This window comes from Eublepharis macularius, chromosome 1, assembly GCF_028583425.1.
Source record: "Eublepharis macularius isolate TG4126 chromosome 1, MPM_Emac_v1.0, whole genome shotgun sequence".
Taxonomy (NCBI): domain Eukaryota; kingdom Metazoa; phylum Chordata; class Lepidosauria; order Squamata; family Eublepharidae; genus Eublepharis; species Eublepharis macularius.
The window spans coordinates 223352183-223379589 of record NC_072790.1 but is presented as its reverse complement, the minus strand read 5'-3'; the positions used below and the strand labels follow the sequence as shown (position 1 = coordinate 223379589).

At 45.8% G+C, this 27407-nt stretch overlaps 1 protein-coding gene across 2 annotated transcripts; it reads left to right on the top strand.

Moving 5' to 3' along the window:
* Positions 1-1698: 1698 nt before the first annotated feature.
* Positions 1699-25523, top strand: CLU (clusterin). 2 transcript variants are annotated; one of them, XM_055000554.1, is made up of 9 exons: positions 1699-1805; positions 13153-13268; positions 15651-15799; positions 16706-16876; positions 17243-17666; positions 19166-19279; positions 20188-20414; positions 22087-22268; positions 25293-25523. In XM_055000554.1, the coding sequence occupies exons 2-9, from the start codon at positions 13181-13183 to the stop codon at positions 25297-25299; spliced, it is 1362 nt and encodes a 453-aa protein (XP_054856529.1). In that variant the 5' UTR covers positions 1699-1805; positions 13153-13180; the 3' UTR covers positions 25300-25523. The 2 variants fall into 2 exon arrangements, with proteins under 2 accessions (XP_054856529.1, XP_054856536.1); XM_055000561.1 differs by lacking the exon at positions 1699-1805 and adding an exon at positions 2549-2567.
* Positions 25524-27407: the final 1884 nt, after the last annotated feature.

Genomic DNA, 27407 nt, shown 5'->3' with positions numbered 1-27407 from the left:
AATGCACTTCCAATCCTCTTTATAGATCATTTGGAACAGATTTTGTTGTGTGCAGAACAAAAAATCCACCTCAAACGACTGATAAAGTGCATTGAAAGTGCTTTATCCAAAGTGTGCGGAATCAGCCATATAGCGTCCACTGAGCTGTGAACAAAGTCTGTATTATTATTATCCCCACAAATACAGCTGGGGAGGAGGGCTGAAAGAGTGGCTTACCCAAGGCCACCTACTGAGCTCATGGCAGGAGTGAGGGCCAAGCTAGCCAGAGTGCTGAGTCACAGCCCAGCCACGTAACCACTATGATACAGCTTTCAGGGAAGGGAACAAGGAAATACTGAGAGTCTCTCTACACAAGATATCTTACACGAGTAGGATCAAGTGAAAGATTTTACACTTGTTCTCCCATTGTGGATACACATGCACTGCTAGGGAGGGAGAGTACACTTGAATATAAGACCACACAGAAGGTAAGTCACTTGAGCATCCCTGTCTTGTGTAGAGAGATTCTGACAGTCTCTTTGCATGTTACTGAGCACCTAGGGATGATCAAGTGAAAGATTGTATGTCTAGTCCTCAATTCAGGTGCAGGATATTCTTGCTCAATGCACATGAATGCCGATTTCATGGGAGCTCCCTTTGTGTGACTGCATCTGCACGTGATTCCAGGGGGCAAAGCGCCAATGTTTCCCCTGTGAGAACAAGTAATGCAGGCTCCTTTGAACTGTCAATTTGCATTTCTTTAAGGTGTGAGAAAGTATCAAGATCTGCTTCTCAATGAATGGATGTGGAGGAAACTGGGATACTTTTAGCAGCTGAGGAGGAACTGATCAAACACGTGATGCTGAGCAAACTGAAATGTGACTGTGCAATCGAATGCATGGAAAGTTGGAGGGGGGGGAGACACATGAAATGAGGTTCACTTGAGCGTCCCTAGGTGATGTGTAGAGAGACTCTGAGAAAGGGGAAAATGAGATGCTCCCCTAGCAAGTACTTGCTGGTCTCTGGTTGTAATTTCTAAAATATAAAGTTCCGGGATTCAGGTCTGCTTGAAAACTACATCTTCCATCTGAGTCTAGTGGCACCTTAGAGACTGACAACATTTTCAGGATATGAGCTTTCAAGAATCAGAAGGAGGGATTGAAAGCCCTTTTGAAAGCCCTTGTGCCACTGAGGTGCCACTGGACTCATATCCTGCTGTTCTATGGCCACTCACCTAGAACTACGTTCCCTCTGGACTGCCAAATACTAGCTGTGTATGGGAAGTAAAGGGTAGTTGTAGATAGTGGTGTGTGGAAAAGACAGCTGTTTTCATTTATAGGTTGGCACTTTTTAAATGCTATACCTTGGATGAGAAGAGGGTTCCGATCTTTCACCTCAGCTGTAAACTCAGGCAGAGGCCTTGATTCTATATAAGGCCCTAGGCAAGTTCTTATCGCACTCAGTGGCAAAGCCCAACTCTTGGCACGGACCAATCCGGGGCGCGCGGGAAAACCGCAAAGCCATCGGCCCCCTGCGTGGCTTCCCTCGCCTGGGCAGCCTCTGAGGACTGGCGAAGTACGCCTCGTCGCGCTGCGGTGGAGGCCGGCTTTCCCGGTGGAGCAGGGGCGCCCCCTGACGGCGCGTCCCGGCTCCCTTCTTTGTCGGGGAGGCTCTCTGGCCCCTTTTCCAGACCTTTCGTTCAGCGGCTGTCTGGCTCGTGGGCGGTGGAGGAGGAGGAGCCTGCCTATAAAGGGTGCTCGCCGGCCGCTGCGCTAAGGATCGCCCGGGCGAGGAAGGGGGACCGGAGCAGCAGCAGCGGCGCTGAGGTGGGTGGGTGGCCTGATGAGGCTGCTTTGCAAGGGTAGGGGGAACGGGGGTGTTGCCTGTGGGCTTGCCGAGGGCGGTATAGCCGTCCTCCATCCCCGCTAGATTTTCTTGGCCCCCTTCCCGCAAAAGCGCATCCAAGGTCCGGGCGTTTAAGCCCCCGTTCCCGGGGCCGTGCAAATGGCAGGCTGCCTGCAGGAGGGAGCGGGAGCTCTGCCTTCGCCGATGCAACGCGTCCCGGGACTCGTTCTCCCGCACGCAAAAGACTGGAGTGAAAAGTGGGGAATGACGTAGTTCCCCTCTCTCCGGCTAAGGGAGGAGGTCGGGGGAAGAGGGAATGTGGGCCACGTTTGTGGATGGAGAAGTCGCCGCGCTTGTCGGAGGCGTAAAGGGAACCGTCCGAGCCACCCGATCAGAACTTTTCGGTCCTGAGAACCGCTGCGCATTTCATCCCTGCGGGGAGAAGGCTTGGCTGTGAAGGTCGAGCGGGGCAGTTGGGCGTGGGTGTGCTGCTGCTGCCTGGGTTGGAGAGGGAGCGCGCAGAAAAGATGGGCCCGATCCACCCCGGGGCCGAGAAGAGCGACGTATCTTGACAAGTCACAGGAGCGTTGCTGGAGGTGGGAGGGGAGGCGGTGTGGGGCAGCGGTTCTCTGTGCTGGGGCGGTTCTGTGCCAGATGCTGGAACGTGGCTTGGAGCAGGAGGAACCTGGGAGTCCAGATCTGCTCGAATGTTGGGATTTGCGGGCTTTCAGCTTCGGGGAGAGGTATGGTGTTGCCTGGTGGTTAGGGTGTAAAATAGTGCCTCGGGAGAAGGATCTGCGTGCCTTCTGATCTGCCTGCAGGAAAAACACTGTCTCCCCAAGATGGGTAGCCGTGTTAGACTGTAGGAGTAGAAAAGAGCAAGAGTCCTATAGCACCTATAAGACTTACAAAATTTGTGGTAGTTTTCCTGAGTCACACCTCACTTCAGATACAATATCTGAAGAAGTGGTTCACAAAAGCTCATACCCCATCACAATTTTTGTTAGTCTTATAGGTGCTACTGGACTCTTGCTTTTTTCTGCTGTTTTCCCAGGTGCTGCTGGGTTCAATTTTTTCCCCCTTTAGCCCTTTAACAGTGCTGTGGTACAGGAACAGAGCGTGTTCAAGCCCTGGTCTCTTTGTGCAATCAAAGGCTCTGTCTACTGCACATCCCAGATTGTGAGATTAAGAGGCCCAGGCACAAATTGTACCTTTTACAGTTGGCCATTGTGGCATTGACTGTTAACGTAACCTAGCATCAGCGCTGCTTTTGAAACTGTGCCTAACAGTAATGGTGACAGCAGTGCTGGAGCGGCTTACTGATCCCCAGAGTCAGTTATGCATCTGCCTGCAAGTTTTGTAATCCTCTTAGTATAAGGAGAGAAGCTTGAATTTGCATACTGTGCGCCGGATGAACCCCCAACTACTGGCTTGGGGAGGGACTGTGAGTTGGGTACTTCTGCTCTGCCGAACTCCCCCTTCCAGTTTATTCTAGCTCCTGACCCACTAGCTATGCTGCACCCATGTTTTCTACCACAGCACTATTGGTATTAAAACAAAGCGTGAAAATCAGAACATTACATTTGTATAAACTGTGCAAATAGCAGTTTTTGGTTTTAGTGTAACCTAGCTTCTTTTAGTATGGAGTTTTAGATTGGCTTTATGTTTCTGTGCAGGACTGGATACTGCCAGTATTGATTGTTAATCTTGTGTTACCATCTCTGCATTGCTGGCAGAAGTGCTGGTCAAGTGCTGCAGAGCCTGGCTTCAGCCAACAGAAGTATTACATTTGCTTTGCAGGCGGCTTCCGTGAAAACCTGGCTTCAGACTCGCATGTGAGAATATGCTGAGTGACTGGCAGTAAAAATTCTGGCACAGGTTGGTGGGTACAACCACAAAATGACTGCCATGGGAGGCAGAACCAGCCGTCAAATGTCAGGGAGTAAGGTTATGTGTAACTCTAATAGTAACTCTTCAACATTTCAGGCAGAAGCTCTGTTTAACAGGATGCCTTTTAAAATGAACATATTATTTACAAGTATTTCCTTGCATATGCACAACTTACCTTCAGTCACACAGTGAAGATCCTTGTGCTGTGGTTAGGGTTGCCAACCACTGGGTGATGGCTAGAGATCTTCTGGAATTATAACTGATATGCAGGCCATAGAGATCAGTTCCCCTGGAGAAAATGGCAGCTTTGGGGGGTGGACTCTATGCCACTGTACCCTGCTGAGGGCCTTCCCAAACCCCGCCGTCTCCAGGCTCCACTCCCAGATCTCCAGAAATTTTCCATCCCGGAGTTGGCAGCCCTAGTTGTGGTGGCAGAAAATAATTTAAAGACAGCGAGTTAAAAGTAAATGAAATGCAAGTAATACACCCACCCACCCCCCGTTCTTCCTCCAAGGAGCTCAGGGTGGTGTATAGCATTCTCCCTTCTATTTTACCCTCACAACAGCTCTGTGAAGTAGACTCCACTGAGAGAAAGTGGCACAATATGTGACATTTCTGTGCAAGTTGTAAATAAGCTACGAACAGTGACCAATCATATCAGCCGTGATGTGTGATAACACAAGCTTCCTAGAAATGCTAAGCTAATTTAAACCCCTAGTATTAAGCGGAACTTATCATCATGAGTGGCTCCTAAATGGATAGTAAAGAGTCTAGTAGCACCTTAAAGACTAACCAACTTTACTGTAGCGTAAGCTTTCGAGAACGACAGTTCTCTTCGTCAGATGCAACTTTATTGTAGCATAAGCTTTCAAGACCCACAGCTCAAAAGCTTATGCTACAATAAAGTTCTCAAAAGCTAATGCAACAATAAAGTTGGTTAGTCTTTAAGGTGCTACTGGACTCTTTACTATTTTGCCAATACAGACTAACATGGCTAACTCCTCTGGATCCTAAATGGGCAGCTTCCTTGATGAGATCAGCAGTTTTGCTCTGCCGTCTACCTGTGGAGTTCTTTTGTGGAAGTATATTGACTCTCAGGCCTGCAGGAGAATATTCGTTGGTATCAGGTTTGTGCTTATGTATTCTGTTGTGTAGAGGCTGAACTGTGTGTGACATGTTAATAGTAGGGCATTACGATAGAGGAGGATGAATGGGTGAAAAAGCCCCTGATGGTGTGAATTGTGAAGCAATTTGCAAGTCCTGTGCCTGGAAGGCTGGCACCAATATATAATCAGTGGATAAAGCCTTGAAGCTGGAATCATCCAAGCTATAGTAATCTATGTTTAAAAAAAAATCTTGCTTTGAACTGGACTTGCTGCAGATAGTTGCTATGTGTGAGTTCTCAAAGAGCAGAAAGAAAAAGATGCTAAGCTCTGGGGCCATTGAAAATTGATCTGAGAGCCAAACTACAAGTGACACCTTACACAGGTTGGACACTTGTCAGCTTCCCTCAAGTTTTGATGGGAAATGTAGGCATCCTGGTTTTACAGCTTGGCTCTCCATTACAGCTGCAAGACCAGGATGCCTACATTTCCCATCAAAACTTGAGGGAACAGTAAATAGATGACATACCAGTTTTTACCTAAAAAAAAAAAAAACTTGAGGGAAGCTGACAAGTGTCCAACCTGTGTCAGGCGTCACTTGTAGCTTGGCTCTCAGTCATGCCTATGGGGCTGGGGCTGGTCTCTTTTTAGTGCATTCAGTGGCCTGTGAATGAGATCTTCCTGCAGAGACCCGTGCTTGCAGAAGTAATACCCAGAAGAACTTGCAGGGATTTGGGGGGGGGGCGTTATTGCCTTTCAGGTTATGGAACCCTTTCGGCCAGCGAGACTAGTGCTGTCCTTTTACACCTACTTGAAGAAGCTGAAAATTCTGGATGGCATTTCTGTGCGTGACTGAAATAATCCATTGTTAATCCTCTTACATATTTTAGATTTGTTTTATAATGATCTTAATATCATTTTGTACGAGTGGTTTATAAGAACTACGAGCTGCCCTTGGTTGCCTTATTTAGGAAGAAATGTGGCATGTACATTGGCTAAACAAATATGACAGGCAGAGATCCCTTGCCACAGACTGCAAAATAAAGGCTGGAGGTGCTGGTTAGTGCAACGACTAGGGCTGTACCAGTTGGGTATTCTGAAGTTAGGCCTGTACCACAAAGTTATGCAGGTGTTGTGCCTCCTTTTTGGCAAGAAGCTTTGCCTGCACTGAAGCCTTCACGTAGCTATTTCCTGTCAGATGAGCCTGGTACTAAAAAGTATGTGATGAGCTCTGTGAGGCCCAGCACAGAATTTCCATGGATGCACAGATTCCCACCCATGGAGTGTGATTTTCCTGCTTTCCCTTTTCCGTGGCAGCCCCAAACCCCCTCCCTGAAATCCTGGTTCTGGAAGGAAAGACATTCCTGCCCAGGACGTCAGAGAGATGCAAATAATTGTGGGCTAGACAGATTGAGGGTGCGAGTCAGCTTTTGTATGTTCAATGTTTGCTGCCCATTTGACTTCCTAACTACTGAAAGCTGGGACTGGATTAAGTAGATTAAGACTGTGTGTCTTAATCTACTAATGCCCTGAAGGTGTGAAATAGAAGGGGTGTGCGTGCGTGAGGTTCAAACCCAAGTAGCACCAAAGAGCATGTTGGGGGGGGGGGAATGCAGGGACTCCCACTGCTTTATACACAAATGGGAACAATCTTTGCTTCCTCCCTGTCTGGCGCCTTATCTCCAGGAGCCCTTGAGCTTGTTCCAGCATTTCCGTGCCTCTTTTGTTTCCCAGTCTAGGCAGAAGGGCACGATTCCAGCTTTGCTGGCTTTCCACAGCCTCCTTTCTCTGTCCTTCAGCTTCTGTTGAGTCAGTTGACGCTTCACTGGGCCTGGATAATGAAGAGATACAAAGCAGGTGCCGGGATGCCCTTTTGGCTGGTTCACTTTCCTTCCGAAGTGACGTCTGCGTTTGTTACACTCGGCTTGGTAGAGGGCATTTTTTCACAAGCTGGTTCTAAGCTGCTCTGCAACCCTCCTGGCTTCACACAAGGAGCCCTGGGAATTTGTGTCTCAGGATCCCTTGCAAAATGGCCGAGGAGGCTGATGACGGAGCACAAAGTACATCCCTGGGGGGAGCAAGAAAATAACTTGGGCTGGTGTAATTGGGAATCAAAAGCTGGAGAGGTTTAAATGTGAAGAGACTTGAAGCTGACGTAGAAAGCAAGAGAATGTCTCCAAAAGAGCTCCCTAACCACAGAGAAGAGAGGATGCTAGCAGAAGTGACTGCCCTGGTTGTGTGTGTGCATCTGCAAAAGGAGATGAGTCTGCCCATTGGTCCCTTTAGCCTAGTGTTTTCTTGCTCTGACTGTCAGCAACTCTCCAAGGCTCTTTCCCAGCCCTGCTACCCAAGATGCTTTCAGACAGACATGCTAGAAACTGAACCTGGGATCTTCTGTGTGCAAACCACACGCTCTGTCCCTAGCTATAGCTTTTCTCCTGGGCAATGTTTTTTTGGCCCTGTTTGACTTTGTTGTTTCTCTCACTGCTGAGATCTAGAGGGGACAAGGCCCTTGCCAGATAACTTTTTCATGCAATAAATATGCAGTTGATGCTTTAAAATATTTGCTTATGGCATTTAATCTAGCAGCTCTTAACCTTTAGCTCACCTCCTGGTGATTTGCAATTTAAAAATTTACTGGTAGCACAGATTCAAGCTACACATTGTTCCTCAAGATGAGCCTTCTTTTAGGAGGCAAGTTGTCATCTCTCCCCCAACCCCAGCACTCAAAGAGCAATGTTTTATCATTTGAAAAATGCATGTTCTGCACATGTGCACTCCCAAACACTGGCATGTATCCTGGCTTCTACAAGAGGATGTTCCTCTGAACTTTTCTCCAACAAATGGCTCTTCCACTGAACAGTTTGCTCAGTGAAAGGCTATGATACATGCCACAGTCATTGGTTCTGAGTTGGAACAGCAATATGGAACATGCAACATGGTCAGCTCTTATTGAGCAGTGCTTGTAACATCACTAGCAGCACAACTCTGCCGGTCAAATCCCTACTGCACCCTTTTTGTAATTTTTTTTGGAAAGTTGGGATTATTTTTTTCTTTAGAGATGTGAAAGCTGTTGGGGAAAATGGGTTAAAATAGTTTAAAATCAGAGGTGCAATGGATCTTGAATCAATAGAGAGTCAAACATCTGTTTGCTTTTTAAAAACATTTACTTCTAAAGGAAAAGGTACACACAGGATTGCTACAAAATAAGAAAATCTATGAGCTACATCTTGCTGCTACGGGTTACAAACTTAGACCACAAGAGCAATGGAGATTCTTCCTCCTTGTTGACTCCTAGAGAAATCACCTGACCTATTGACCAATAACAGTTTACAAACACATCTCAGTCCCTCCCCCCTTTTAATCAGATAAGGCTATTGGCTCTGTGCCAGGTTCTCTTCCAGGTCAACACAAACAATAGAAACACTAGGTAAACATATTAACCCCATAATAACTAAATGTCAGACCTTGCAACACATATTCCAACAAAAGCAAAGACTCACAAGCTGTTCCCTGTTCCTTCGGACTGGACCCCTTGAGAGGTCAAAAGAACCTTACAGCTGCCCCAAATCCCCACTTGGTGATATGCAAGGATTGCCAGGTCCCCCGGCAACCAGTGGGAGAGTTACACTGTTGTGGGGGGGGGCTTGTTATTAAAGGCACAGCAGCATGAAAAACATGGTGACACACTGATGCCACTCCTCATATGCCTGGAAGTGAAGTTACTTGTTGCTGGGGGTCACTCTGGCATTTCTCAAATACTCTATAGTTACCATAGAGTCTTTGAGAAATGCCAGAGTGTTCCTTGCCACTTCCAGTTGCGCCAATATACCAGGCCTTTCTCCTCAGTTTCTCCCATCAGAGCTCAAGGCACCAGTGTGGATTGACAACAATTGCTGGGAGATTGCCTGCCATGCCCTTATCCCTCCTTGTCCAAGGGGGCCAATTACAAACTGGGTAACCACCAGCAACTCTTGCAGGTATCCTGCCAAACACAGTCATACATCTAACACTCCATCTCTGTGTTGCTGTTAAGGGGCCTCACCTAGTTGCCCCACCTCCTGCTATATTTCTATAAGCAAGCGTAAGTCAACCCATAGCAACTTTGCACTTTAGAGCTGTCATGTTCCAGTGGTGGTGAGCTTCTCTGGTGCCCCTTATTACTGCATTTCAGATCACTAGTCTGAATAGGCCCAGTGAGTTTCCTGAGATCAGACTTAAGAGTTCAAAATATAAGAAAGCTGAACAGAGGAACAAAAGAATAGAAATGTTCTGCTCAAGCTTTTGGGCTTAGCAAGGGAACAAAGAAAAGGTGAAAACATGCAGTTTTCTCTCCCTTCTCTTGGCCCTTCCTAAATGATGGTTAAGTTGGGACAGGCTGGCTTTACTTGAAGCTGCAGTGAGTTCATTATTCATTATAGAGCTCCAGGCTGGGATTCCTTTCCATTGTTCCCTGCTTTGTAGACAAGATGGAGTCCTTAGGTGAAGGCCGTGTAGTCCATCATGGCTTTTGCTTCTCCGAAGAGCTGTCCAGCATGGAACAGAAGCCTCTTCCTTGTGTCCAGAATTTTTGTAACCGATCTTTCTCCCCCTCTCCCCGCTCCTGCCCCAAAGGAAGACTTTTCCTTCCGTCACTTTAGTCCCCCCAGTTTTATGGCTCAGTGTGTGACTTACTAGCAGAGGTGGGGTAGTAAGCCGTTAGCCTGACAAACGACTTGAGGGCTCTGCACACAGCTCCTTTCTCCAATCCCCCTCCCTTCTGCCAGCTATTCTTTTGCAGCAGGGATTTATTTCTTTATTTATAGTCCTGCTTTCTCACTGTAATTCAAGGAGGATTGCAGCAGTGCAAGTGGCAATACAATATAATAAACAGCTAGGACATTCACTGAGCAAAGCACAATAGCGAAGAACAGTTAGGACATTTAGGGAAACAGATCCAATAGATGCAGAGAGAGTGGTAGAAGAATTTTTTTAAAACAAGCATAAAGCTGAGCACAGAGATGAACTCTATATGAAACGAAGCACAACTAATTTCTGAAAGCAGTCACAGTGCATGGAAAAACGAGTGAATTTTTGGGTGGAAGGCATTTCTCCACACGAGGTTTTTGCAACCTTTGTATTTAAAGGAGGCTAGAATACCAGCAAAGTTTCATAAATAAATACATTTCATAAATAAATTTCATTTATACCTCTCCTTTTCCCCCAATGGGGACCCAAAGCAGCTTATGCTTCCTTTCTTCTAGTTTATCCTCACAATAACTGTGTAAAATAGGTTAGGTTGAGAAGATATGACTGGCCCAAGTCACTCAGCAAGTTTCCATGGCAGAGCAGAGATTTGAACCTGGGTCTCCCAGATCCTAGACTGACACTTTAACCAATATGCCAGCTCTTGCTCTTCTTCAGCTGCCATGGTGTTTTGCTGTTAACTAATATGCCATCATAGATCCAGAGGAGTTAGCCGTGTTAGTCTGTAGTAGCTGGTCTATATCTGACCAGTTTCTCTTTTTGCCCTCCATGCATCTGACGAAGAGAACTGTGATTCTCGAAAGCTTATGCTACAATAAAATTGGTTAGTCTTAAAGGTGCTACTGGACTCTTTTTAATATGCCATCATAGAGCAAAGCCACCATGCCTCCTGCATCTCTGTGCATGCTCAGAGTTAGTCCTCCAGCAGTCCATGTCAGCTTGTGGCGTAGAGTCCCGCCTCCTTGCTGGTGAGGTCATAACTTTGGCTCATCTTCTTCCTGTCACATTACTGTGATGTCACATATTTGCAGTTCAGTGGATCCCATGTTGCTGCTGTGGGTTAAAGTGGTACCCTAGGTCGGGAAAGGTTGAAGAACACTGTGCTAGAATACCATTTTGAGGGGCTTTCATTTTTTTTAAAAGAAAATGCAGGTCTTTATAAGGTCTCTTTTTCCTTTCTCCAAAGCTGGCATATACTGTGTTGAAAATATGTTTTGCTTTATTAAAGGTACATGAATGCGATACTTTCCCCCTACATCAAGGCTTCTTTTCAGTTCCCATTTTATTGGTACTGGCTTGGCATTGGCATGTACCACTAAGAGAAGCACAATCTTTAATTGTTTGCCAAAGCCTTAACTCTCCCTCGGTCTTGCCCTGCTGGGCTTCATCCGCCAGGGACAACACATTGCTGGGGATCTTTCTTTGAACTCTAGATGTGTAATAAACTGCACAAGAGCAGCCTTGGGAGGACGCAGTATGGAACAGCCACAAGGCTGGGATAAGGGAAGATTTCACTTTTATCCATTCCTGCTGTTTCCCCAATTAAAAATGATCCTTCCTGGACTGATTTAAGGTGTACGGGATGGGGGAAGACATACCTGTACCGTACCTGTTCAATATCCCTCCCTGGGCATAAAGTGTTTAGAGCAGGAAGGTATTTCTCACTAGGAAACCAGTGTAAGAGTTCAGTCCTGTCTTTCCGAATGCTTTGATCACCATTCTTACTGGACCTTTCCCGATGCTGCTGCTTGCAGTTTAATTACATGTCTTGTGACCCACTGATAGATTCCTATCGTCCTAAGTAGCTTGATCATAAAAGCAGCATGATTTAAAATTAATCAACTTGTACTTATGGTCCACCTGTCTTGCTAAGACTGGAAAGTGGATTACAGCATTTAGCTGTGCAGTAGGCACAGTCTGTGGTAAGTTTGGATTACGAGGTCAGGAATGTGGTGAAACCAAGAAATGCATGCCATAGGCTGTGCATAAGCCCCTCCCTCTTTGTAAAAGCATCCTCCCGAATGACTCCAAATTGTCTAGCATAGCCTCAACGCTTTTCCCATTCTTGCCCAGCTTTGCTTTCTGGCCTTGCTCAAGACACTGGCATGAAATTGGAGGCTTGCTGGTTCAGGGTTCCTCCCTGCCTCCCGCCAATGTTGTTTGCTGATCCAAAGGTCACAGCATTCTTGCACAATGAAGACCCCCACCCCCCAATTCACTGTCAGAACTGTTTGGTTGCTCACTTTCAGTGTGGTTGACAGCTGTTGTACAACTCTTTCCCCAAAGTCATGCAAAAGAGGGGTAACCAGCAAGCAGACTTTGGCATAACCGTCTCCTCCTAGAGTAGTCCAAGCTTGCAAAAAGCCCAGGGCCGTGGAAACTAGGGAGGCTAGCCAGGCCCCTTATCAGTTGATGTGTCCCATGTCTCTGCATTAGGCACTTCCCAAATGATTTCTTGGATGCCTGAGTGTGCTTGTTTTCCGTTGCATTTGTGGATCCTGGCATCCCAGCTGGCTGGCTCTTGCGCTGGCTGGCTCTTGAGGCTATTTCTGGTTTTGGAGCTCTGCCTGTTACCAGCATGGGAGGAAGCCATACAAACCGTAAACTCTTCTGAGAGCAGGGGAGTGAGTAGCCTGGAGCCTTTTTGGCCACTGTGAAGTGTTGGCTCCCATTGCTGCAGGGCAGAAGCATTGGCCTCCCTCCAAAGGGATCCAGTAATGTGATGTTGGCCTCCTGGGTCCAACAAGCCCGATTTGAAATTTCAGCTGTTGCAGCATTTTTACATATTAGGTGATGGTGGTCTTAAATGCCTCTTACGTGTTTGAAGGGGCTTGTTCGTGATGTGAAACAGAAAGCAAAAGAGAGGCATTTGAAACATTCTGACCGGTGTGGGTTTTCCATTTGCACTGCGAGTTGATTTAGTGGTGAAACTACCCCATGTCTGAAAACGCCCCCAAATTGTTGCAGGAAGAGTTGCAGTGAATGCCCTGGGCAGACAGTAATGCACCCAGGAAAACAGCAAGATTTTGTACACCACACACAGACAACTTTCCTTCAGATTGTAGGAATTCTCTAAAACAGCAATTTGTTTAAAAAGGGAAGAGGGGAGCGATCGGTCTTCTTTCCAGTGAATGCACATGGCATCCACACAGTGGGGGTATGTAGCAGTCTCTTCTCATGGTCGCCTATCAGACAGAGTCCATGTTGCTTGCGATACAAAAATCTGTTCCTGTTGATCTGAAGAAATGGATGTTGGAGGCCTTTCTAACCTGCTGGGTCCAGAAGACCCAAGATTCTGGGTGGATGCAGGAGTTGTAGGCTTGGGCCTAGGGAACCAGGAACACTGCAGAAGAAACCTGGTGTGCTGAGTTCTCCCTGAAGTGGCTGATGCTGCTCCTAACTGTAGAGAGAAATAGAATTTCCTTATAGACGCTTCGAACTCTTCCACGTTTCCCCAAAGGAAATGGGTCATGCAATATCCTACTGCTTGGAAGAAGAGGCAAATAATGGGGGCAGCCCCCCTCTCAAACTAATGCTTGTTCTAATTCCTAATTATTTGATGGGGCTATTGCATATTTTCCCCCTGTAGGAATCTGGAACAGCTTTCTGGAGGCAAGATGACCCCAACTTTCCTGCTCCCGCTGCTGGGACTCCTCCTTTCCTGGGAGGGGGGCTTTTGCCTTGTTCCTCCCAATAAACTGCAACGTAAGTGGGGAATGGGGAGAAAGGGTGGGTGCTACTCTCCATCATGGCTGGAGGCACTGTGTGTTCCTGAGTTCTCTGCATGCACGCAAAGGTGTGTATGTGTGTGTTTGGGCACCAGAATGTTGGTTTCTTTTAGATAGTAAATGGAGTGTGCCTGATAGGGGTACTGGAGAGCTTTGAATTGCAAGTAGGTACAGTTTTGGCTGAACCTCTGCTGTAGTCAGTTTTATTTTGATCATGGAAACTTGGTGGAATTGGTGAGAAGGGCAGCTTGCTTAGACTAATCCTGGGTCTGAAATAGATGTAAAGACTCTCCTTTGCTAACCACAAAATTGCCCCCATTTGCAAGAAGTGCTGGCCTTCGCTCCAGCCCTGGAGGCACTGTTTCCAAACTGGACACCTGCACCATGAAGTCACTTCCCAGCACAGTGACTCACTGGCAGCTTGTGGCCAGTTAGCAGGAAATTTTGCTCGACATGTCACAATATTCTGCAGTCGTGCCAGATTGTGCAACAGGGTTCGGAATCCAGAAAGCTGGATGCAGGTTAACTTGTCTCTTTTAGGAGTGGTAAAGCTCAAGGACACTCCTTAGCAATTGGAAACGTTTAGAGAACTTTTAGTCATTCATTTTTAAAATTCTCAGCCTTGTTTTTTAAATCAGATGCTCCTTAAAATAGCAAACAATATAAGGGAAGCAATTCAGAAACATTCCCCAAAGAAATTCAAAATCTTGCTCCATAAACAAACCTTTAAAATGACAAGTAATCAGATGGAACATCTGTATATGAGCAGACAAAACTTAAAATCAAGCATTGTCCAGTCCTTGTGAAAAGGATTGTTTTGATCACGCATCTGAAAGCCAGGAAGGGTGAGACTGAGCAAGCTTTCATCAATGCTGAGTTCCAGTATCTGCCAGACAAAATGTCCTTTCTGCTGTGGTCATCTCCGAGCAGGGCATCTGCAGAGGTCCATGTATGGGCAGGTTGATTCAGGAGAGATGTTCAGATAATAACGCCATATGCAAGAACGAGGCAGCAATGGTTATTTGTTTTTGAGTTTGAACGGTTTATTTTTTCCGCAAGCCTGAAATATATGATACTTCAGCACTCTAACCACACTGTTGCTGCACTAGGTCAGTTGCCACAAAGTTGTATTGGGCCAGTGTGTATATGTGTCCCTGAATAGGCTTCCTAGCCCATCACTCAAACTGTGGAATTTGCCCTCCGCTGTCTCACTGTCTCATATAATTTAGCCATCAAAGGCACACTTGCTGATGTTTTGGTAAAATGCAAATGAGCCAATTTAGTTCAATTCTTTAATTTTTTCTGCCATAATACTAATTGGTAGATAGAAATTCCTAGAGCAGGCTTTGATTCTAGCCAATGAGTTTGCCAAAGTAACTTTCTTCAAAATCCTGGAGGTAGGAGTAGAGATAGGCACGAACCAGAAAAAAACCGAACCATGTGGTTCGTGGTTCATCAAATTTCACGAACCATGGACCACGAACTTTCACGAATCTGCCCCCCTCCCGGTTCACGAACCGGTTCGTTTGGTTCGTGAAAATGTCACATCCAGGTCAGAAAATCATCACTTCTCGGCCAGCAGAAGGTCTGCAGGAAGTCCATCCCCTGTTGCCTAGGAAACTGATTGATTGGCACCAGGCTGTCGGCAGTGATGAACCCAAAAAAACGAACCAAACGAACCAGCGGTTCATGGCAGTTCGTCAGAAATGGCATCTGATGAACCATGGTTCGCGAACCATGAACCGGCCTGGTTCGTGCTTAATTTTGGTTCGTATTTTGGTTTGTGCCCATCTCTAGGTAGGAGTAGATGACTGAAGGTTCTTTGGCTAGTTGGCAGGCAGCAGATACAGCCCATCAGAACATGTGCAGCCCCTTGATGCCCCTGAATTGTTTTGGGTATGGGGGAAGGAGAAGAATGAAACCCCTTCTGTGCCTGTGCCGCAGTCCTGACCCACATTGGGGCCCAAGGCGCTTGCAAAACTCCTGACCTCTAATGGATGGTGTCAAAGTCAGGTCTGGGAAACTCAAACCATGTCTGTTCGAAATTTTAATGTGTGGAATAGATCTTTCTGGCGTAGCCACTGGGTAGAATCTTGCCAAGGGTCCTTCCCAAGACTGAGGCTGCCCCTGAAAAATTTATTTCATTTCCAGCTCTAGTCCAGTTAGACACTACTGAAAAGTATACAAACGGTGCCCAAATAGGTTAGACAGCCCTCCTTGTATTCATTACATATGATTTTTTGGGGGTAGTATTTTTGCACAGAAATGTCTTCAGTGTAGGAATCTTCTATTGTGTGAAGTGGTGCCTAGAGTGCTATTACCGTCAAGATGATTAAAATAAAGTATTTTTCTTTCCCAGAAATGTCTGAAACGGGGAGCAAGTACATTGACAACGAGGTGGAGAACGCCATCAATGGAGTCAAGCAGATGAAAACCCTCCTGGATGAATCCAACAAAGACCACCAGCAGATGCTGAATACCTTGGAAGACACGAAGAAGAAGAAAGAGGTCTGTATGTGCCTGAGGGCCTGCAGGCTTGGGGATTAAGATATTTTTCCAAAACGACTTTTTGGGAGTAATCTTGGTGTGCACACCCAGGGTAGTGACATAACAAGGGTAGATTAATGGCTTTAGACGCATGTTTTGATACAGAGTGGCAATTCTGACTTATGTTAAGTGGAAGTGGAGATGGAACCAAGAAGCAGGGCTTTTTTTCTGGGAAAAGAGGTGGTGGAACTCAGTGGGTTGCCCTCAGAGAAAATGGTCACATGGCTGGTGGCCCCGCCCCCTGATCTCCAGACAGAGGGGAGTTGAGATTGTCCTCCGTGCCGGAACCATTTTCAAGATGTTCCGGAACTCCGTTCCACCTGCTGAAAAAAAGCCTTGCCAAGAAGTATGTATCTTATCACTGAGGAGAATTCACATAAACCATCCTTGTCCAAGTTTTAGTGACAAAATGGCTGTTCTGTTTGGAACAAAAAAGTATCCCAATTGTGGTATGGCACGCAGAGTGTTCTTGACGATGTCCTTCCTTTTTACTCAACTTAAACCTTGAATAGGTGCTGCTACCAACTCATCTTGTTAGAATTCAAGTCTCTTTGCTCCTTCTTTCAGACTCTACAAGAGCATTCCAGTAGGTGGGAAGACATTGTCCAATATAGTCACCATATTAGACTTGTTTTTACTAATGTCCAAGATAAATTCCTTTCAGATACTGCGTTAGGTTTCTCCCTACTTTTAACAGTGGGGGGGAAATGTGTATGTGATCGTCCCATCTGCTCTCAGTCCAGGGTTTTCCTCATGAAAGAAAAGGCAGAAGAGTCTCCTCGATAGCTCTCAGTCTCTGGTTTAGTCTTGTCTGTGAAGGTCTCTTGGCACATTGGAGAGGAACTGACTTCCTGGTTTTGTCTGTAGGAGGCCCTCTTCCTTGCCAAGGAGACTGAAATGCAGCTGACTGCAAAACAGGAGGTCTGCAATGAGACCATGTTGGCCCTTTGGGAAGAGTGCAAGCCGTGCCTGAAACAGACCTGCATGAGGTTCTATTCCAGGACATGCCACAGTGGTGCCGGCCTGGTGGGCAGGCAGGTGAGTTGGCTAGTTAAGCGTTGCCTGAAGATGCACTGGGATAGCTGCCATTTCTACATCACAGCATGGTGCAAAATGTGAGATGCTCAATCTGAACTGATCTAAGAGGTTTTCAAGAGGGAGTAGGGGGATTGAGAAGAATCTCCTAATGATCGGGGTATCTGCCTTCAGCATTTCCCATCATTCTTGTCGTTCTTTCCATTGGTTTACATTGTGAACAGGGAACTCTTTTCAGTGTCTGTGGACTGCTGTGACGGGGCTGTGGGCTAGGATAATACTGCCTATTGAGGCCCGTTTGGTGAGACAGTGGGGACCCCGGTGGTATTCTAGTTTGATGCTAAGAGCCCTGCTTTGTTTTTTCTACAGCTGGAGGAGGTCCTAAACCACTCCTCTCCTTTCTCCTTCTGGGTGAATGGAGAGCGTGTGGACTCCTTGATGGATGAGACCGAAGAGCAAGGCCGGAGATTACATGATCTGGAGGAACGCTACACGGTGATGGCAGAGGGTGTGGACCACATCTTCCAAGACAGCCAGCAGGCCTCCGGGCATTTCTCCTCCTCCTTCCTTTCACCCTTCAGCATCTTCGCAGATAACATTTGGAATCCTTTCCGCAGTTTACGTGGCCCTGTTCCTGGTTCCAGAGTCGTCAGAAATGTGCACCCCTTCTTCCCAAGCCATCCCTTCCGCAGTTATGACTTCACCCAGCTTTTCCAGCCATTCTTTGAAGCTTTTGAGAATGATCAATGGCTGGGGGGAAGCCATGGAAGTTGGCTGGGTGGATTCCCAACAGGTAAGGAAAGGATGTGAGCAGGTTACTGAGATGAGCTTGTTTCAGCTGTCGGCATCTTGCCTTATCCCTTTTTTGTCTTCTTTTTTGCATTTTTATTCCACCCTTACTCCATGCTCAGTAGACGTGGTTCCATCTCCATTTTTATCCTCACAACAACCCTGTGATGTAGGTCAGGTTCAGCAAGAACGACAGGCCCAGAGTCACAGGAGAGCTTCATGAATGTACAAGTATTGAACCTGGGTCCTTCTGATCACAGTCCCTGAACCATGAGACCACTATGGCTGTTTCCTCTGTGTGATTTCTGCTATGGGAATGCTTTTCAAAACGTTAGACACACAAGCACTTATCCTGGGGAAAAGGGTAGCACTGATCCTTTCCCATAATTTCCATAGTGCCTGCCACACTGTTAGCAAGGTTATTCTTAAGACTGGGGAGACTATGAGTGGGACCACAAGTAACGCCTGACACAGGTTGGACACTTGCCAGCTTCCCTCAAGTTTTGATGGGAAATGTAGGCAGCTTGGCGGAATGTTGGACAAGTGACAGTTGAAAAGTCCATTGGACAGTAGTCTGCCAAGCTGCAAGACTAGGATGCCTACATTTCCACTTGAGGGAAGCTGACTAGTGTCCAACCTGTGTCAGGCGTCACTTGTGGTCCCGCTCTATGTTAAGTGAATGGAACATTGTCCATGGGTGAGGGGGCCCTTGTTTTGAATCCGTGGTTTTCCAGTCACTGCCTCACAAGCTTACTTCACTTTATAAGAAGAGAATGGGAAAAGTTTATCCTTGTCTTGGAGGATAGGCAAAAATTGTCTCCATATTGTGGAAGACTGACAGCAATTTGCACATGTCCAGGGCTTTTTTTCTGGGAAAAGAGGTGGTGGAACTCAGTGGGTTGCCCTCGGAGAAAATGGTCACATGGCTGGTGGCCCCGCCCCCTGATCTCCAGACAGAGGGGAGTTGAGATTGCCCTCCGCACTACATGGCGCGGAGGGCAATGTCAACTCCCCTCTGTCTGGAGATCAGGGGGCGGGGCCACCAGCCATGTGACCATTTTCAAGAGGTTCCGGAACTCTGTTCCACCATGTTCCAGCTGAAAAAAAGCCCTGCACATGTCCATCTAGTGAGTTTGTAATAGAGGTATGATTTTATTCAGGGTTTGGCCTAGCTTTCAATTGTCTGACAAAAAAGGAACAAGTTTTTTATTTTAAACTACTTTTATTATTCCAGATGAGATATCTGGAAAAGTGCTTCCTGCATTCTAATTGTGAAGATAAATAGAAACAGGATTGTACTGTTTAGTGCCTTCTGTATTAGACCAAGACTTATTGGCAGTTTTACCATAGTTGTGCAGGTTGAAATAGAAACCTGTGGACCTGAAAGCAGCAATGCACTCAAAATGCAGAAAGTCAACTTCACAGCTAATCTGAGTGACTTAAATATATCTGGTAGGGCTGGAGGCTATTAGCAGTTCAGTGACGGTCCTTTACCTCTTTCAGAGGCTCGCAATTTCAGCAGCGACCGCATGGTGTGCCGTGAGATCCGACGGAATTCTTCAGGCTGCTTGCGGATGAAGGAGAAGTGTGAGAAGTGTCAGGCAATCTTGGATGTGGGTAAGTTAAAGAAATTCTGTCTTGCTACAGGAAAATGGCACTGTCAAAATTCCCTGTTTTACAAAAGTCTTAAATGGCAAGGATCCCTGCTTTGCATCTGGCCTTCCTCATTTTCTTTGTGGTGTCTTTGAGGCAGTGCCCACTTTTAGGTTCCATCCCGATAATTGAAAACAGCTGCTCTCCTGCATTTGGCTAGTCTACCACAAAAGCAAACCATTGAGGGCATAGTTTTGCTGGGGTTATCCAAGCCACTCTGTTGCTACCCGGTTAAGGTAATTGCCTGAGCGAAGAAGTTTGTGAGAGTGCACTCTGCACCTGCACTCTGCACCAAATTCCACAAGGGGGAGCCCTAACAACTTACTCTGAATGGCCAGTGACTGTGGAACCCACACCCTGCTCATGAGTCCTTGCAAGCCAATGCCGTATATTAGTTTCTACCTCTTCATTTGAAAGCATTGTTGAGCAAATGAAAAGTACTCATTCAGGGTTATTTTGGGCTAGTATCTTATTTAGAGTTGCCAATTCTTTTGTGAACAATGTTAGCCGGCCAGTGTAACATACCTCTGGACCATCAGTCCTTGGTGTTCTTGTACTGTTTGCAGAAGGGCTGGTAATCCACTTTAAATGTGTATCATGGGCAGTTCTGCATGGATATGTTGTCTTTTCGAACAAGCCCGGCACTGCTTTAAAACCAAGCCAGAGTTTTCCACTAGTTTGCCTGTGCCCACAGTCTTGGAATGCAAAGATGGGATGCAGTTGGGGTAATTTTGCTTACTGAAATGATAAGATGGACCATTTGGGTATATTTTTGGAACATAAAATTCAGGATCCCAAAGATGAGGATGTTTTGCTTTGGGATTATTTCCACAAACCCACCGTTTCTTTATCCTCCTCCTTGCTCTACACAGATTGCTCCCAGACGGATCCAAATCAGAGCCAGCTCAGAGAGCGCTTTGAGGATGCTCTGCGTAGAGCTGAACAGTTTAGCCGGATGTACGATAATCTCTTCAAGACCTTCCAAGAGGAAATGTTTAACACCACGAGGCTTCTTGACCAACTCAATTACCAGTTTGGCTGGGTCTCTCGTCTAGCCAACCTCACCTGGAACAACAACCGGCCTCTGCAGGTCACCGCGGTGAGTCACCACTCTGCGAGTGTGTATATGCCAGCGTCCACACTAACCTACATGCTGTGCCTCCTTTCTGCACATGGGTGAATTCAGGAAGGGGGCCTGGATGCTGACGTTCCCAGGTTCAGTTATTTTTTTTCAAAAAAAGGATCTTGATAGTGTTAGAAAGACCGTGAAGAGCTGAAGCCATTTGGACTAGATATTGTTGGACTAGATATTGTGCTGCTGCATATGGCACTATGCTGTCATGCTGCCATGGAACCTAAAAGGCATCATCGTTAACACGGTGGGTAAGTGTCAGGTGGGCCTAGGCAAGTGGCACGTCAGATGGGGATAATACTGTGACCTTTATTGCAGTCAAATACTGTATGAGAAACATCAGAACATAAGAAGAGCCCTGCTGGATCAGACCAGCGGTCCATGTAGTCCAGCATCCTGACTTACACAGTGGCCAACCAAAGCAGGGAGGCAGAGACCTTCCCCTGAAGTTGCCTTCTGGCTCTGGTATCCAGAGGTTAGAATTTTGGAATGTTCAAAGTAGTTCATCGTCTCAGATCCGTTCCTAGGCTACATTCTCAGCCAGCAGGCTTGGCTTATGCAACATTTTTAAAAGCAGTAACACTAATAAAATGTAAAATTAATGTTATGAGCAATTAAACAAAAAACTAGTGCTGGTAGTATTTATTTTTAAAACATTAATTAAAAAGCTGAGTTTACAGCTAAGTTAATAAATAACAGCGGCAGGAGAATATTAGAAATATTCTTTAAGAACCGGTAGCAGTCTAAAAGGATTGAAGAAAACTACAGCAGCAGAGAAAAAAATAAATATTGCTTAGTCCAGAAAGCTGTAGTCTAGAACAATTGAAAGCCACCAGAATTTGGAGATATGTCAAGAGGATGAATAACCAGTGGGGGGGGGGGGGAGGAGTCAATCCAGGCTTTTAGTTAAATTTTACTCTTGATTTTTACTCAGTCTTAATCTTGCACTTAAAATTCAACAAGCTCAGTACCATGCAGACATCTGGGGGAGGGGTATTCCGTAACTCGGGCTCCACCAACAAGTATGATTTATACTGTGGTGTCTGATATTAGCTGGGAAAAGCCGAGAAAACTCCTTGGCCCTTCCTCTTACATATTTGACAGGTTTAATCGCTGTGGTTTCCCCCACTCTTTTTCTCCCTCCCATGGAACACACTTCTGTAAGCAGGAATAGGATCTCGGAAGCCATAGAAGATCGACCCCACTGTAAAATAAAATTAAGGGCCATTGTCATTTTCGGATTGTACTATTATAGCTAATGCAGATTAGAATTTCTGTAAGAACGGGATGGAACCATGGAAGAACCTACCCTTTAAAGGAAAATGGAAGCCAGCCTTCTCAGGCTCCTTGATTTTGTTTGTAATTGTGCCTTTGCACTCTGCAGAACATGAACGTTTATCTCCCCCCCCTCCCGGTTTTAGAAGTTGGGAACTTAAGTATGTGCCTCATCCAGGGCCACCAAGTGAGTCTGTGGTTTAGGTGGAATGCCCTTAGGTTGTTTCTGTTAAGCATAATTTGTTCTCTGGATCATACCATCTTGTCCACATCCAGAAAAGGCGATTCTTCTCCCTCTAGCAGCACTGTTTTTGGGGGTTTGATGGCTTGTTTAATGGCCAATGGGTTTCCTTTCTTCATAAAGGTTCTTTCCACATCCTCCAGTCCGGTGGACTCATCCCAGCCATCTGACACCGAGGTGACTGTCCAGCTGTTTGACTTGGAGCCCCAGCGCCTGACTGTGCCTGGAAACATTACTTGGCAGAATCCCAAGTTCATTGAAATAGTGGCAGAAAAGGCACTGCGCAGTTTCAGGAACAATGACGTGTGAGTGCACCCTTGGGTGAGATTCTGGGAAGGGTAGAGTGGGGCAGACAATCTGTAGATTCAACCCAGAGGCAAACTGTTTAATAAATGGGTTGCCAGAGGGTTGACCTGGTTATTTATGAGAAGGACAGCCTGTGTCTGAACTGTATCATTTATTTATTTATTTATAGTCCACCTTTCTCATTGAGACTCAAGGCGGATTACACAGTATGAGATTAGTACAATTAGTATCAGACATGGGCACGAATCGAAATACGAAACAAATATCATGACGAAACTAGCCCTCTCGTGCTTCGAGAAACGCTTTTTGTGGGGAGGCCGAGGTTTCACGAAATCCATGATCTTTTGGGCTGTCTCATGTGTTTCGTGATCGATTCGTAATGCCAGACAGGCCAGCGCCAATCTATTGATTCCATAGGCAATGGAGGGCAGGAAAGTCTGCAGATTTTTCATTGCCCAATCTTAGCTCTCAAAACCCTGATGGGGATGGCTACTGAGGAGATGGGCCTTCTGTAGCCATGGGAACACCAGTCTCTTCCCTCCAAACACTGATGGGCAGGTCTGTCTGCCAACAAGAGAGCTCCTGTTCTGCTCTATGTGAGCATTTCTTATTTAAGGCATAGCTCTGCCTCGTGCTTTCAGTTTCAGCACAGACAAAGGAGAGGGAGGATCTCTTGTCGCTGGAATTTGGGAGTGAGGGAGTGGAATTGGGAGCTTTTGGAAAGAGAGAGTGGAGATTTTTTGGGAAACATTGGGGAACTTTTTGGGAAAAGAGAGAGTGGATTTGGGAGCTTGCTGGGAAGGTCTTTTGGGTGAGGATGCCTTTTTTCCTCCACCCCCCCTTTTCCAGGCCTTTGCCTGGCTCTGGGGCCTAGCTTGACTCTAAGCCCTCTGGCAGTGCTTCCCTTCCCACCCTTCCCATTGACCTTCCCAATCAATGTATTGCAAACTGGGAGGGTAGGTGGAGGAGAGCCTGCTGAAGTCTTCCTGCGAGTTTGCCATCTCTGGGTATGACGGGGGCGGGGGAGCGTTGAAATGCCTTGGGTTCTGACGAATCATGAAACTAACAAATCATTTCAGTAAATGTGTCAATTTCATAATTCATGATTTGTGGACCGCGATGAAACACAAAACTCTCATTTCAGTTTTTTTCCGTTTCGTGCCCATGTCTAATTAGTATCAAGTACATTTCCATACTGTATCAAGGATATTTCCATAAACAATGCCATAGGGTAAATAGATACAAGTTTAAACAGACATAACATTAGCAAGAATCCAATACAGAGTAGAAGAAATACTAAAAAAGAACATAATTCTAGGACTGACATTAGACAACATGAAGCAGAAGTAGTACATAGGAGTACATATTTAAAGCAACAGTAAGGCAACATAGTGGTGAAGTCTATGATCCCTAACTCATTAGCGAAGAATGTGTGACCCTATCCTATGATACAGCCCTCCCATTTGAGTAAAAAGCCTTTTTGAATCATTCAGTTTTACATCTTTTGTGGAAAACCAGGAGAGTGGGGGCTCTCCTGATCTCCTCAGGCAGGTCGTTCCACAGCGAAGGGGCCACCACACAGAAAGCCTGTGTGGGGGCTGCTGTTGATTTTGCCCATGAGCAGCCTGGTAGCTGCAGGAGACCCTGTTCAGATGAGCGAAGCTGCCATGGAGGAAGGGAGGGAGACGGTCCCGTAAGTATGCCGGACCAATACCTTGAATTGACCATGGTAACTGATAGGTAGCCAATGGAGTGACTGTAGGATAGGAGCGATGTTCATGCTCCTGCTCGCTCCTGATAACAGTCGAGCAGCAGCATTTTGCACTAATTGTTTTTTTAAATGTATAAAATATATTTGGACAAATTAACATTAAAAAGCATCATCTGTATTTCTAGCTGCTGAGCGCTCACTCTCTATGCAAACAAACAAAGTTTTTTAATGTTACCGCTGTAGAGAGTTCAGGCCTTGAGTTTCTTTCTTTTTTAAGTTGACTAATTTTGCACTAAGTGGAGCCTCCTAGTTAACTTAGATGGAAGACCTGTGTATAGTGCATTATCAATAGTCAAGCCTTGATGTTATCATAGCATGGATCCAGGTGCTGAGGTCTGCTGTGTCGAGATAAGAAGCCATCTTCCAGGCTAGAGTGGGGTTGTAGAAAGCATTTTTTTGCGGCTGCCTTAACTTGTTTTTCTAGTAGTGGTGCTGGATCCAGTGTAATCCCTAGGCTCTAAACTGAGTCTGCTAGGGTCAGACGAACTCCATCAAAAATGGGGAGTACAATATCCTTTAAGATCTCTGCCTTCCCAACAAGCATCACTTCAGTCTTGTCTGGGTTCATTTTCAGATAGCAGGTAGGGGCTTGTATGACTGAATAACCTCTCATGTAAAAATCCCCTGCACATGGAGAACCTGGCACATTAAGAGGCGGCTTGGACAGAACAGCTTGTTTTCTGTGTGGAGGGATAGTTTTTGTCTAGAGGAGCAGTCAGTCATATGAGGCCCAGCTTGCAGTCTCAAGTGGTGCAGGGCAGATGCAGATATACAGCTTCATGGAACGTGCCAAATCATCTCCATCAGCTCTCCAAGGAAAGTTCTTATGGCCTTTCCCCCATCTTTTTTATTTTGTGACACCTGGCCTGAGGAAAAGTTCTGGAGAACTTGAAAACGTGCACCCTGCTTATGTATCAAGTTGGTTCTAACCAAAGGTATTACATGGCTTGTGTTCTTGGCATTTTGTGTTTTGTTCCATGGAAAACCTGTGCTCCTTCCTGGGCCTGGATAGATGGTGCAATGATAAGGGCACCTCCTCAAATACTGGGTCCCAAATGTTTTGTCCCTCTACTGGAAATGAGTCGTGCAAAGGCAAAGAGGGCTCTTTCTGTTCCTATCTTTGTGCCATAAAACAGTGTTGCCGAAAGAGTTGTGCTCCATGGAATCACATGGTGCTCAGAAACATTTTGTTTTATTCCTTGGGAGCATTATAGGAGATCCCCTCACAAGGTGTTTTCCCTCTCTCCTCTAGGATATAATTGTTTCTGCGGCTTGGATCTTTGGCCACGACAAGGGAGAGAAAGAAGCCATAGCCTTCTGCCATTCCCGCCTTTCCGCCTCGTAGCTCTCCTTGCGCCACAGCAGAGCCGTGCCCACCAGGTCTCATCCGTTTGCACTTGTAGTTCACACACTGTGTCGCCTGCCCTAATTTTGCTGCTGGGTCTTAGCTGACCCAAATCTGAAATAAAAGATTTAGGCCTGATATTGTACAATGAGTTTTCTGTATTGGATTTTCTAGAGAATTAAGGGGTACATTCGGGGTAGCTGCTATCATGGTCAACATAAGCACTTGTTTTTACTTATACGGTTCAGCCCTGTAACATATAACCAGGATGTGCAGACAGCATTTCCTTTACCACTCCCTAATCCACTTCCACATGAACTGCCCCTAGGATGTCTTGGGAATAACAATGGGTGCAGATGTGTCCCTAAAGACCTTTTTTGTCCCACAGCTGTCTCTAAAATTTGCTGGGAACCACCTCTTCAGTGTACCTTTGATGGACAAAGGATGGGTATTGTTCACTGACCCACCTTTTCTGCCCATCCCCCTTTATGAATATAGCTGTCCTCTTACTACCCTATCTTTGATTTTGGTCCTCATGAACATGAAGAATATTCAAGCAGTGGAGAGCAACTAGCTTAGTATCTATTCCAGCACGATTTTACCTTTTCTTACTCCTAAGGGCTCATGGTCAGTGCCAGCTCTTGAGTTCTCAAATTGGAGAAACCATTACAGCATTACAATCGAAGCCATCTGCACGGCCACCAGACTTGTGCTCTCACACAGCTCCCTGTGTGTGGTGGGGGGCGGGGGGGGGAACCACCCACCCACAAGATTTTCTGATAGACTGCAGCCCCAAGTGTTTTGGTTTTAAAAATGTACTTGTGAAGAATCACGTTTTAGAGGGGTTAGACCGAGTTTCATATCCTCACTTGACCATGAAACTCGGTGGCAACCGTGGGCCAGTCATCCTTTCAGCATAACCTACCTCAGAATTGTTGCGAGGATAAAATTGCAAAAGGAAGAACCATATGTGCATGCCTGAATTCCTTGGAGGAAAAGCAGAATAAACACATGAAGGATAGATTTAAAAATCCTATGTCGCCTCAGTGGAATGTTCCCAAGACAGCACAGAATACAGTTACAGTCTACTAGTTGCTCACTAAACATAAAACAAAAATTCAGCAAATAGCACCAAAACTAAATATATAGTACCATGTAAAGAGAAAAAGTCCAAAGGCAAGTGGCAGGCTAGGGAGGGAAACATACATGCTTCTTCTCAAATGCCTGCAGAAATTTTCCATCCGGTACTTAAAGCTCCAAGTAAATGTGACATTTATTTATACCCTGCCTTTGTCCCCAACAGGGATCCAAAGCAGTTTACGTTGTTCTCCTTTCCTCAATTTTATCCTCACAACAGCGCTGTCTGTGATAGCCAGCCATCTCTCCTCAACAAGCACATGGAATGGGTCTCCCTTGATGATTTTCACTATCAAGCAGGTTACTATGCAAACAAGAGGTTCTTCGGCTCCCCTGGTCTGAAGCCACCTTAGGGCCTTCAAGATGAGAATTGGCACTTTGGATTGTGCTCAGAAAAAACACGAGAAGCCAAAGGTATTCTGTCAGAACTAGTATGGCATTCTGGATGACTTTGGTCAGGCCCGATTTTGATATAGGTGTGCACTGCAGAAGCCCTACGCATCTATTTTGCTTTTCTACATCTAATTTAATCTTGGTCAAGAGGTACACCTCAAGGTTTCAGTTTTGTGATGGGTACAGTATGCAAGAGATACTGTTAGAGAATCTTTACTTTCATTTTATCCTTTACTATAGCATAACTGTTCTGCATTTTTAACACTGACCAACTCAACAGAAAATTATACCATCCATTATTGGTACATAGATAATTAAATGAGAGCAGTTACACAAATCTGTCAAAATATTTTACCCAAACTAAGAAGCCCCTTCTAAGAAGACAATTGCTAGCTGTCTCACTTGATAGGGATACACATTTTGGGCTAACTAATCAACTTATAACTTGAAATACCATATAGAGTTCTCTATATTTGAATATTTTAAGTGTAT

Excerpts from the sequence above, each read along its gene's own strand:
- CLU (XM_055000554.1), top strand. The coding sequence starts at position 13,181 with ATGACCCCAACTTTCCTGCTCCCGCTGCTGGGACTCCTCCTTTCCTGG. Across the intron at positions 13,269-15,650 it reads TCCTCCCAATAAACTGCAAC|AAATGTCTGAAACGGGGAGC; the intron begins GTAAGTGGGGAA and ends TTTCTTTCCCAG. Across the intron at positions 19,280-20,187 it reads TCAGGCAATCTTGGATGTGG|ATTGCTCCCAGACGGATCCA; the intron begins GTAAGTTAAAGA and ends TGCTCTACACAG.